Consider the following 13,760-nt stretch of genomic DNA (forward strand, 5'->3'; position numbering starts at 1 on the left):
TGATCACCTGCTGCACCTGCATACCAACTTTTTGATTTTCTTGCACGAGGACCCCCAGATCTCTTTGTACTGAAGTACTTTCCAGTCTCTCGCCATTAAGAAAATAACTTGCTCTCTGATTTTTCCTGCCAAAGTGCATAACCTCACATTTTCCAATATTATATTGCATCTGCCAAATCTCCGCCCACTCACCCAGCCTGTCTATATCCCCTTGCAGGTTTTTTATGTCCTCCTCACTCTCTACTTTCCCTCCCATCTTTGTATCATCTGCAAATTTTGATATGTTGCACTCGGTCCCCTCCTCCAAATCGTTAATATAGATTGTAAAGAGTTGGGGACCCAGCACCGACCCCTGTGGAACACCACTGGTTACTGGTTGCCAGTCCGAAAATGAACCATTTATCCCAACTCTCTGCTCCATTGGATCCATCATTGGATGATGGATCCAATGGTCTCCTTCTGTGCTGTATGATTCTACAATTCTATGATATTCCAGTTGACTCAAGGGTGATTGTTCGGCGTCAAGTGGTGTAATTTGTCTTATTGGCAATGATATTTTATTCAGCACCAAACCTTCTAAGTTTGTGAATCATGAAGATGTTCGATATGCAAAGATTGCACAGTAACTTTATTTTAGCCTCAACATCAAGTTTTAATTTATTACATTGCCTATTCTTCAGTCTTTGATTGATTGCAGAACTAGTCATTCGTTACTTGTCTAGGTTCAGATGAAACATTGGTTATAGTGGTGAATGTAAGTTCATTTTTAAAGCCTGCTGTACCACCCAGTCTTCTATCCACCCGGAGGTTTGCAAAGTAAGATTAATCCATTGTATCTCCTGGCGAGTGAAAGACATCAGAAGTCTTTTTTGATCTTTTCTGAATAAAAGTTTGGAAAGGTTTAAAACTCCATTGGAAATTATTAGATTTATAAAGTAAGTGTTAAATTTAGGTATAGAATCGATTGTAATCTTTAGCATTCTTCTATGTTATATTCCTTCGACATGAAAGAGCATCAACTTCAACTCTTGTCATGTTTTTATTTATACAGTATAAATAAATTGTGTCACTGTTCACATTAAAATAAAAGGGGCTTGTGGCCTCGTTCCAATGGGCGTTGCCATGCGGCAGCAGATACCTGGCATTTACCCGACAATGTGGAAAATTGCCCAGGTATGTCCTGTCCACAAAAAGCAGGACAAATCCAATCAGGCCAATTACCGCCCCATCAGTCTACTCTCAATCATCAGCAAAGTGATGGAAGGTGTCATCGACAGTGCTATCAAGCGGCACTTACTCACCAATAACCTGCTCACCGATGCTAAGTTTGGGTTCCGCCAGAACCACTCGGCTCCAGACCTTATTGGAGCCTTGATCCAAACATGGACAAAAGAGCTGAATTCCAGAGGTGAGGTGAGAATGACATCAAGGCAGCATTTGACCAAGTGTGGCACCAAGGAGCCCAAGTAAATTTAGTCAATGGGAATCAGGGGGAAAACTCTCCAGTGGCTGTAGACATACCTCCCACAAAGGAAGATGGTAGTGGTTGTTGGAGACCTATCATCTCAGCCCCAGCACTTTGCTGCAGGAGCTCCTCAGGGCACTGTCCCTGGCCCAATCATCTTCAGCTGCTTCGTCAATGACCTTCCCTCCATTATAAGGTCATAAGGTCAGAAATTGGGATGTTCGCTGATGATTGCACATTGTTCAGTTCCATTCACAAGCACTCAGATAATGATGCGTTCTGTGCCTGCATGCAGCAAGACCTGGACAATATCCAGGCTTGGGCTGATTAGTGGCAGGTCAGAGGCTGGATATTCTGAGGCGAGTGACTCACCTCCTGACTCCCCAAAGCCTTTCCACCATCTAGAAGGCACAGTCTAAAGTGTGATGGAATACTCTCCACTTGCCTGGATAAGTGCAGCTCCAACAACACTCAAGAAGCTCGACACCATCCAGGACAAAGCAGCCGCCTTGATTGGCACCCCATCCACCACCATGAACATTCACTCTCTTCACCACCGGCGCACGGTGGCTGCCGTGTGTCACATCCACAGGATGCACTGCAGCAACTCGCCAAGGCTACTTCGACAGCATGTTACGAACCCGCGACCTCGATCACCTAGAAGGACAAAGGCAGCAGGCACATGGGAACAACACCACCACCAAGTTCCCCTCCAAGTCACACACCATCCCGACTTGAAAATATATCGCCGGTCCTTCATCCTCGCTGGGTCAATATCCTGGAACTCCCTACCTGACAGCACTGTTGGAGAAACTTCAACACACAGGTCGCAGCGGTTCAAGAATGCAGCTCTTCACCACCTTCTCAAGGGCTATTTGGATGGGTAATAAATGCTGGCCTTGCAGGTGACGCTCACATCCCATGACGGAATAAAAAAAACAATCTGTGTTTCATAAAGAAGTCACATTATGGAGGAATAAAAATAAAACCTTCAGCAGTGGAACAGAAATGCTGACGTTCATTATTAAATAATAGACGAGCACACTCGGATAGTCAAAATACATGTCTTTGTTTAGATTTCGTTTGCATCCGAGAGCTTGAATTTGATAATCAATGGGATAAAGCTGATTGACGAATTTAACAGTTCCTTAGCTACTAAATACTATTCGCATGTATACACTGTTTTTATTGATACGTGCTATTTCGAGTTGTAGTGGGCACTGTACGGATTTGAATGGACGTTACTAAGAAATTTGTTCAGACACAGTGAGGTTAATGTTTTGCATTGGTTTCTGGCAATGAAATACAAAGGATAATATTTCAGTTTTAGCATAGGTCAAACATTTCTCAAAAGCTCTTCCCTCGAACAAGCTCTGACGCAAGAAGCGAAAAAATATGCTGTAATATTTTCAATATTGGTTGCAAGTAGATGACACAATGAATATTTTCCCCTCACATAATACAGCTGAGGATAGAAACACGCCTATGTGCGTGTCACGGGAGAGCAATTAATTGCTTAGTATAGCAAGTAGACGGAAAGATGCGACGACCCGTGTGTGAAGCCAGCAGGCACAGGAGCCAAATGAATTTTGTTTTCTTGGGGTGTAGGCAGGTTCTATAAAACATGTATTGTAATTCATATTTCAGCGCTGGCTAACATAAGGAAATGTTTCTAATTACCTCCTAAAGTATGCTTATTAGTTTAACCAGAGTTGGTAAGGAAATGAACAACTTTACTGTGTATAAACCAATCACCTTCACTATGGCTGAAGTGCGCAGAGAAATATGGGATATCAGACATGTATAAACACTCACGCTTTGGACTGGCTGTTGCTCTTCCAAATAACTAACAACTTCGTTCACGCCCTCCTGTGTATTCCGCCGTTTGATTGTATTTATCCCAGTTGTAGTTTGGGTACCATTTTTAAACCAAGTGATGGTGAGATCCTCCGGATAATATCCCGATGTTTCACATATCAGAGTCAGAGAAGCAGATCAAGCTTTTCGACTTTCCACTGAGGTGATCTTCAATGGAGTCCGCGCTGCTGCAGAGCAGAAAATGCAAAAGAAAATAATATTACCGGGACTCCTTTGATTGATTGTAACACTATTTTGCTTTGTGTGCATTGCTGCACTAGTACTCCAGCGAATAACGCGATGGTTTCATCGTGTTTATGAATAGATGTTGCATATTACAAACTGTCAAGTAATTACATCGGGTACGTTTCTCTTGAACGCCTGAGCCAAAGAGCCGGATTCAGGGACAGAACTGCTCAATATGTTCCTTCTATTAAAATTAATGGAAAGGATGTCATGAGCTGCCCCGATTTTGCGAGAAAACAGATTATTTGTCAGTCGACGGCAATCTTTCCAATTCTATTCCTTACTTTAACAGACACCTTTAAATAACATATCTTACGCTTTTATTGTGTGTCCATTATCCGTAGATAAAAATCGGCATCGAATGGGAAAATATCATAGCTGAAACATGTTAAAAGCTAAGAATTCAATTTCATCCAGCGTGCCTCTAATTGTTCTGATTGATATATTAGTTAACAAATACAAAAACGGTGACAAATATGCAATGCGTTTAATATTGAGATAAAACTACAACAGTATTCGCCGTGTTCACACTTACCACATACTGCTAAATGTGATCCGCTTCCATTTCCACTTCTCCTTCCCTGACGGATGACTGTGCAGTAATAGACTCCTGAATCCCGACAACTCACATTCAGGAGCTGGAAGAAGCCAGCTCCTTTACTTTGGAGATAGAATCCATATCCCTTATCTGGCCTTATGTGCAGGTATTGAGTCTCATCGTATCTCCACCAACATATGTTTACCTGGAAGTTATTCCGAGATAAGGGAAATGTGCATTAGATGCTGGCGTTCGAACCTTTGATCACAGTCATCCGCCCAGAAACTTGAGGCACACTGAGCGAGGTATCGTCGGAGGCTATCTGAGATAAATCAAGCAGGTATTTCTCATATTATAGGGCAGAGGGTAAATCAGTATGAAAGAAAATATTTTATAGAATGGAAAACTGCTTCACCCCTACTTCATATGGAAGGGATTCGAATACAGAGTACATACTTCCCAGTGACGATAATCCTCAGCAGAAGAGTTCCGAACATTCTGTGTAATATCTCAAATTGTTGAGAATGCGTATAGCTACGAGGTGGATGGTTTGTAAGTAAGACGTTCAGGTAGATGCATCAGCATTGAGTCACAGCGAAGTTCCACATCATTGTCGTATAGTTTTAGGAAAGGTGGGGTATGAATTCAATGGAGTTAGTGGATAAGAAACTCGGCTGAGTTGTAAAACGAGCTCTGGATTGATTAGCGCCCGTTTTGCGCTATTTCCCAAGTGAGTGTTTATTCATTTAGGAAAAGAGGTGTGCACTTAAACCGTCGCAGAAATCGTCCATTTTATTTAGAGTAAAAAGTTAAATGCTACCCGAAGCTTGCAGAAGTTCCAATTCATACTTAAACATGACTTGTCGAATCAGGATTGTTGCATTATTCGTTAAACTCCAGGAAATGTGTTCACCTGTGTAAATTGCCTCAACTTTAAGGATCTAGGATCAGTTTAGTAAGAATTCTATTTGTCCTACAAAGGGGGAGGTCGAATTTCAGAGGACTGTGTCGCCAACAGCCTGTTTGCCACATCTGAATAATTCGATGACGAGCCATCTCGATACACAATATCGAACTTACAATGAATTCTGTCGACTCCTTGCATGCCACTCCTATCGTTATTTTAAGAAGTTTTCACATTTGTTTAGGCATTGCAAACATAGCAAGACTTCCGTCCATGCTTACAGTTCATCTAACTCGTCCCTAGCAGAGGACCATTTCCTCCGAGATTGTTAAAAATCAGCAGAGATAAAATATCCAATGATGTTACTAATGCAGAAGCTTAGTTGTCTTTGCAATGGTGAATAATTTCCACTAACTCCACCACCCAAAGCATTGACGGAGCTGATGTTCACGTTGCCTTCAGGATCGCACTCCTCGTACTGTACCGTTAGTCTTCCCTGTACCCAGCACTGAAGACTCAAACACCCAGTTCACAACACTTTCTACTTTTCGTCAGGTGACACCTTAAATGGCGGATCCTTCTGCCTTACCGTATGGTTCAGGTAGGCTTAGAAGACGCAGGACAGCATTGGAGGAAGGACAGAGAATACTCTCGTGGGCGAATTCAACCTTCCCTCTTCGAGAAAATGTTTAATTTACCATTCGTTCCATTTCCTGTTTGTGGGTTCTCGCTGTATGCAAATTTAATGCCGCCTTTAACCAAAAATAGAATATAAAAACAGGGAGGTATTGCTGCAGTTATATAAGGTATTGGTGAGACCGCACCTGGAATACTGCATACAGTTTTGGTCTCCATACTTAAGAAAAGACATACTTGCTCTCGAGGCATTACAAAGAAGGTTCACTCGGTTACTCCCGGGGATGAGGGGGCGGACATATGAGGAGAGGTTGACTAGATTGGGACTCTACTCATTGGAGTTCAGAAGAATGAGAGGCGATCTTATTGAAACATATAAGATTGTGAAGGGGATTGATCGGGTGGATGCGGTAGGGATGTTCCCAAGGATGGGTGACACTAGAACTAGGGGGCTTAATCTTAGAATAAGGGGCTGCTCTTTCAAGACTGAGATGAGGAGAAACTACTTCACTCAGGTCTGTGGAATTTGCTGCCCCAGGAAGCTGTGGAAGCTGTGGAAGCTACATCATTAAATAAATTTAAAACAGAAATAGACAGTTTCCTAGAAGTAAAGGGAATTAGGGGTTACGGGGAACGGGCAGGAAATTGGACATGAATTTAGATTTGAGGTTAGGAACAGATCAGCCATGATCTTATTGAATGGCGGAGCAGGCTCGAGGGGCCGATTGGCCTACTCCTGCTCCTATTTCTTATGTTCTTATGTTCTTAAAAGCCACACTCACAGCACTTCAAAAAATAATCAGAGGTGAAACGCTTTGGGATAATCTGGCATGAGTGTAAAAGCAATGTTTTTCTTAAAATGGAACAGGAAAAGATGACACACAATATCCTGAGCGCATTACTTCCTGACACAACAAATCACAGAATTACATAGAATGCACAGCACAGAAATAGGCCATTAGGCCCAACAGTTCCACCGGGGTTTTTATGCTCCACACGAGCCTCCTCCCACACATCTTAATTTAATGATGTGGAGATGCCGGTGATGGACTGGGGTTGACAATTGTAAACAATTTTACAACAACAAGTTATAGTCCAGCAATTTTATTTTAAATTCACAAGCTTTCGGAGGCTTCCTCCTTCGTCATTTTCACATCGTTCACCTGACGAAGGAGGAAGCCTCCGAAAGCTTGTGAATTTAAAATAAAATTGCTGGACTATAACTTGGTGTTGTAAAATTGTTTACAAATCTTAATTTAACCCTAACAACAAATCCTTCTATTCCTATCTCCCTCATGTGTTTATCTAGACTCCCCTGCACTGCATCAATGCTGGCAGACTCAACCGCTTCTTGTGGCAGCGAGTTCCACATTCTAACCACGGTCTGGGTAAAGAAATTTCTCCAGAATGCCCTGTTGGATTTATTAGTGACTATCTTATATTTATGGCCCCAAGTTCTGGCCCCACCCCAAGTGGAAACATTTTCTCTCCGTTTACCCTATCAAACCCCTTCATAATCTTAAAGACCTCTATCAGGTCACCCATCAGTATTCTCTTTAATAGAGAAAAACGCTCCAGCATGTTTAGTCTTTCCTGATAGGGATAACCTCTCAGTTCTGGTATCATCTTAGTAAATATTGTTGCACCTTTTCCAGTGCACCTATAGACTTATTATAATACGGAGACCTGATCTGTTCACAATTATCCAAGTGTGGTCTAATCAATATTCTATCCAAATTTAACATAATTTCCCTGTGTTTGAATTCTACCCCTCTAGAAATGAACCCCAGTGCTTTCTTTTCTTTCTTGTATTGCTTTATTAACCTGCGTCTCTGCATTTATTGATTTTTGTATCTGTGCCCCCAGATACAGCTCCTCTATCCCATTTAGACTCTCATTCTCCAAGAAGTATATAACTTTCTTATTCTTGGACACTTACATAAAATGTACACTTAGCTTTATTGAAATTAAATTGCCAATTACACGCCCATTCTGCAAGTTTATTAAAGTCTTTCTTCATTTCGTTGCAGTTCTCCTCAGTATTAACTCGACACCCAATTTTGCGCCTCCGCTAATTTTGTGATTGTGCTTCCGATTCTTGAGTTCAATTCATTTATGTAAATGGTGAACTTCAGTGGTTCCAGCGCCGATCTTTGTAGAACATCACTTCTTAACTTCTGCCAGTCTGAGTAAATACCTTTAAGACCTACTCTGTTCATTGTTTAGTCGCCAGGTTGCAATGCATTCTGCTATTTGTCCCCTGGCACCACATGCTCTGACCTTAGTTATAAGTCTACTATGTGGTACCTTATCGAAGGCTTTTGAAAATCCAAATATTTTCCATCAATTGCATTAACTTTGTCTACCTTTACTGTTACTTCTTCAAAAGAAATCAATAAGGTTGGTCAAGCATGACCTCCCCTTTTGAAATCTGTGCTGTTAATTCTTTATTATATTTTCGTTTTCTAAATATTTTTCTATTACATCTTTGAGTAAGGATTCATTTATTTTTTCAAACCACCGACAGAAAGCGTATTGGTTTATAGTCCCCTCGACGTGTTCTATCTCCTTTTAAAATGTAAGAATTACATTGTCTGTCTATCAGTCCTCTGGCACTATTCCTTTTTCTAATGAATTTTAAAAGAAATAATTAATAGTGCCTCTGATCTTTGCTACTAAAGTCATGCCCACCATAATAGCCTCCCTGATAAATACTGAGGTAAATTAATTATTTATGATTTCTGCCATTTCGGTCTCATTTCCTGCCAATTTATCTGTTAGTAGCTCTATCCCTATGCTGATTTTTCTTTTCATATTCATCTGTCTATGCAGTACTTCACCATTTCTTTTTATAATGATGATAATTGAATTTCGTAGTTTCTCATTGCTTGCTAATTGTTTTCTTAATTTCCTTCCTAACGTGATCTTATTCCGTTTTGCCATGCTTTCTTCTGTTGTCTATGAACGCAGTCAGTGCCCTTTTCTTCAGTTTAAATGTTATTCATAGGTCTTTATTTATCCATGGTGTGTTATTACTGGCTAATTCAAAGGGGTGATTCAAGGGGTACAGGGTAAACATGTTACCATAAAGAAAAAGGGAGAAACTGCCAAATCTAAAGCCAGGATGTCAAGAAGCATTCAGGGTAAAAGAAGGCAGAAAAATAAAGCCGATGATATTCACCAGGAACTCAATACCACGGAAAGCTTAGAGGGGTATACAAAGTGCAGGATGTGAGTTAAAAAGTAAATTCGGAAAGCAAAGTGAGGGCGTGAAAAAATATGAGCAGGTAAAATCAAAGAAAACCCAAAGATGTTTTATAAATAGGTTAAGAGCAAGAGGATAACTAAGGAAAGATTAGGGTCTATTAGAGACCAAAAAGGTATACTATGTTTGGATGCGGAAGATATGGGTATGGTTCTTCATAAATACTTTTTATCTGTCTTCACAAAGAAGAGGGATGACGCAGATATTGAAGTTAAGGAGGAAGAGTGAGAAGTGTTGCTTGGGATAAACATAGTGAGAGAGAAAGTATTAAGGGGATTAGCATCTTTGGAAGTAGATAAATCACCAGGGCCGGTTGAAATGTATTCCAGGCTGTTAAGAGAAGCCAAGGAGGAAATAGCGGAGGCTTTAAAGATCATTTTTCAAACTTCACTGGATACAGGCGTCGTGTCGGACGATTGGAGGACTGCTAACGTTGTTCCGTTGTTTAAAAAAGGAGCAAAAGATAGACCAAGTAATTAAAGGCCAGTCAGCCTAACCTCGGTGGTGGGCAAATTATCGGAATCAATTCGAGGGACAGGATAAACTGTCACGTGGAAAGTTACAGACTAATCAAGGAGAGTCAGCACGGATTTGTTAACGGGTGGTGGTGTCTGACCAAGTGGATTGAATTTTTCGACGAGTTGACAAGGAGGATCGATGAGGGTAGCACAATTGATTTAGTCTACATCGATTTTAGCAAGGCTTTTGACAAGGTCCCAGATGGCAGATTGGTCAAAAAAGTAAAGGCCCGTGGGATCCAAGGGAATGTGGCAAATTGGATCCAAACTTGGCTCAGTGGCAAGAAGCAAAGTGTAATGGTCGACGGGTGTTTTTGCCACTGGAAGGCTGTTTCTATTGGGGTTCCGCAGGGCTTCATACTAGGTCCTTTGCTTTTTGTGGTATCCATTAACGATTTGGATTTAAAGTAGGGGCATTATTAAGAAATTTGTGGATGACTTTAAGATAGGCCTTGTGGTTGATAGTAAGCAGGAAAGCTGTAGACTGCAGGAAGATATGAATGGACTGGTGAGATGGGCAGAAAAGTGGCAAGTGGAGTTCAATCCGGAGAAGTGTGAGGTAATGCATTTAGGGAGGGCAAACAAGGCAAGGAAATACTCTATAAATGAGAGGATACTGAGAGGTGTAGAGGATACTGAGAGGTGTAGAGGAAGTGAGAGACGTTGGAGTGCATGTCCACAGATCCCTGAAGGTAGCAGAATAGGTAGGTCAGGTGGTTAAGAAGGCATATATGTAATGCTTCCCGTTATTAGCCGAGGCATAGACTATAAAAGCAGGGTACTTATGGCTGCAACTGTATAAAACACTAGTTAGGCCACAGCTTGAGTATTGCACACAGTTCTGGTCACCACATTACAGGAAGGATGTAATTGCAATAGAGAGGATGTTGCCAGGACTGGAGAATTTCAGCTGCGATGACAAATAGGATAGGATGGGGTTGTTTTCCTTGGAGCAGAGGAGGCTGAAGGATGATTTGATTGAGGTGAACAAAATTATTAGGGGACTATATAGAGGGATAGGAAAGACCTATTTCCCTTACCGGAGGTGTCAATAACCAAGGCACATAGATTTGAACTGATTGGTAGAAGGATTAGAGCGGAAATTAGGATTTTTTTCACCGAGATGGTGGTGGGGGTATGGAACTCACTGCCTGAGAGGGTAGTAGAGGTAGAAACCATCAACTCTTTTAAAAAAATACCTGGATGTGCACCTGAATAGCAGTGACCTGCAGGGCTACGGACCAAATGCTGGAAAGTGGAATTGGGCAGAGTTGCTCTTTTCTCAGCCGATGCAGACACCATGGGCCAAATGGCTTCTTTCTGTGCCGTAAATTTTCTGGAATTCCATGATTCTATGAACTTTATAGGGTAGATGTATACTGGTGCCGGAGTTGAACCTTCGAATCTCTTTACATCTATCTATCCATCGATCTGTCTCTCCATCCATTCAATCTATCTATCCATTCGTCCATCTAGTTATTTTTCATTATGTCTGAGTATATGCTGAGTGGTTGTTTCTCTGGGTGGAGAGTCCAGAACTAGAGGGTGTGGTCGCAGGATAAGGGTTCGGACAGTTAAGACTGCGATTTGGAGGAATTTCTGCACTCAGTCGATTGTGAATCTTTGCGATTGTCTACCCCAGAGGACTGTTGAATATTTAAAATTCGTTCATGGGATGTGGGCTTCGCTGGGGTGGCCAGCAATGTTTGCCCATCCCTAATTGCCCTTGAGAAGGTGGCGGTGAGCCGTCTTCTTGAACCACTGCAGTCCGTGTGATGAATGCTTTATCACAGTGCTGTGAGGAAGGGAGTTCTAGGATTTTGACCCAGCGACGATGAAGGAACAGCGATATATTTGCAAGTCGGGATGATATGTCACTTGGAGGGCAACGTGCAGGTGGTGGTGTTCCCATGTGCCTGCTGCCATTGTCCTTCTCGGTGATTTGTGCCTTGTAAATGGTGGAAAGACTTTGGGGAGTCAGAAGTTGAGTCACTCGCCACAGAAAACCCAGCCTCTGACCTGGTCCTCTAGCCACATTATCGATGTTGCTGGTCCAGTCAAGATTCTGGACAATGGTGACCCCCCAGGATGTTCGTAGTGGGGGATTCGGCAATGGTAATGCCGGTGAATGTCAAGGGGAGATGTTTAGACTCTCTCTTGTTGGAGATGGTGATTGCCCGGCACTTTTCTGGCGCGAATGTTACTTGCCACTTATCAGCCCAAGTCTGGATGTTGTCCAGGTCTTGTTGCATGTGGGCACGGACTGCTTCATTATATGAGGATTTGCGAATGGAACTGAACACGGTGCAATCATTAGCGAACATCCCCATTTCTGACATTATGATGGCGGGAAGGTCATTCATGAAGCAGCTGAAGATGGTTGGGCCGAGGACAGAGCCCTGAGGAACACCTGCAGCTATGTACTGGGGCTGAGATAATTGGCCTCCAAAAACCACTATCATATTCCTTTGTGCTAGGCATGGCTCCAGCCACTGGAGGGTTTTCGCCCTGGTTCCCATTGACTTTAATTTTACTAGGGCTCCTTGGTGCCACATTCGGTCAAATGCTGCCTTGATGTCAAGGGCAGCCACTCTCACCTCACCTCTGGAATTCAGCTCTTTTGTCCATGTTTGGACCAAGGCTGTAATGAGGTCAGGAGCCGAGCGGTCGTGGTGGAACCTAAACTGAGCATCGGTGAGCAGGTTAATGGTGTGTAAGTGCCGCTTGATAGCACTGTCGACGACACCGTCCATCACTTTGCTGATGATTGAGAGTAGACTGATAGGCGGTAATTGGCCAGATTGCATTTGTCCTGCTTTTTGTGGACATGACATACCTGGCAATTTTCCACATTGTCGTGTAGATGCCAGTGTAGAAGTTGTACTGGGACATTTTTGTGGAGGCATGGCTAATTCTGGAGCACAAGTCTTCAGCACTACAGCCGGGATGTTGTCGGGGTCCATAGCCTTTGCTGTATCCAGTGCACTCAGCCGTTTCTTGATATCACGTAGCGTGAATCGAACTGGCTGAAGACTGGCTTCTGTGATGGTGGCGATATCGAGAGCTGGCTGAGATGGATCATCCACTCGGCATTTCTGGCTGAAGATGCTTGCAAACGCTTCAGCCTTGTCTTTTGTACTCACGTGCTGGACTCCGCCATCATTGAGGATGGGGATGTTTACAGAGCCTTCTCATCCCATTAGTTGTTTAATTGTCCATCACTATTCACGACTGGATGTGGAGGACTGCAGAGCTTTGATCTGATCCATCGGTTGTGGAATCACTTAGCTCTGTCTACAGCATGTTGCTTTCGCTGTTTAGCATGCACGTAGTCTTGAGTTGTAGCATCACCAGTTTGGACCTCATTTTTAGGTACGCCTTATGCTGCTTCTGGCATACTCTTCTACACTCCTCATTGAACCAGGGTTGATCCTCTGGCTTGTTCGTAAAGGTAGAGTGAGGAATATGCCGGGCCATGAGGTTACTTATTGTGATATAATAAAATTCTGCTGCTGCTGATGGCCCACTTCGCCTCATGGATGCCTAGTTTTGAGCTGCTAGACCTGTCCTGAATCTATCGCATTTAGCACGGTGATAGTGCCACACAACACGTTGGATGATGAGTCGTTGAATATATTCAAGGCTGAGATGGATTTTTTTATGGACTGTAGGGAAATCAAGGGCTATGTGGATCGGGCAGGAATGTGGAGTTGAGATTGAAGATCAGCCATGATCAGATTGAATGGTGCATTTAGGCAGAGGAGTCATATACCCTTCTCCTGTTCATATTTCTTATATTCGCATTATGTTCTTTTGTAACATATGTCGTAGGGAGAATTGATAAATGTTTAATTAAAGACGAAGGACGTAAAATTCAAATTCGGTATGGGCGCAGCACGGAAGGTAGCTGATCTGCTGCTACTGCTCACCTGTTCCGCCAATGGGAGCGTGGCCGTTCTGGTGCGATATTTCCAGCTTTCTTTTGCATGCATGTAGTTGCAAGCTGTACGGAGCCTAAGTTGAGGTTTTTTAGTTCGTGCATGACAACATGATTCAAAGCGTTTTTTTTTGTTGCCGAGGACTATTCCAATGTCGAGGGAGATTTGATTGAGATGCCTACATGGCTCCCTACACTGCAACATTCTCATCTGACCATTTGATATGGCCAAATAGTTACAGCCAACGGAGACTGAATTTTTCGGAGACATCAGTTTGTGCTGTTCGCCTTTGACCTCTGTGCTCCTGGTGTAGTTGTAACAGCGGACAACGCATTAGTAAAATACACCGTTGGCCAAAAGCATCCAGTCCTGATTAGTTACAAACCCTCGGAA

The 13,760-nt window shown here is 42.7% G+C and overlaps 1 protein-coding gene across 1 annotated transcript in view; it reads right to left on the minus strand.

Moving 5' to 3' along the window:
* The window catches only part of LOC137333873 (uncharacterized), a 56,079-nt gene extending 43,687 nt beyond the window's left edge, over positions 1-12,392 (minus strand). Inside the window, exon 1 of the mRNA XM_067998259.1 lies at positions 12,266-12,392. Within this exon, the coding sequence (XP_067854360.1) occupies positions 12,266-12,392 (127 nt within the window). The remainder of the gene's footprint in view (positions 1-12,265) is intronic.
* Between the last annotated feature and the right edge of the window lie 1,368 nt (positions 12,393-13,760).

This window comes from Heptranchias perlo, chromosome 16, assembly GCF_035084215.1.
Source record: "Heptranchias perlo isolate sHepPer1 chromosome 16, sHepPer1.hap1, whole genome shotgun sequence".
In the NCBI taxonomy this organism is placed as follows: domain Eukaryota; kingdom Metazoa; phylum Chordata; class Chondrichthyes; order Hexanchiformes; family Hexanchidae; genus Heptranchias; species Heptranchias perlo.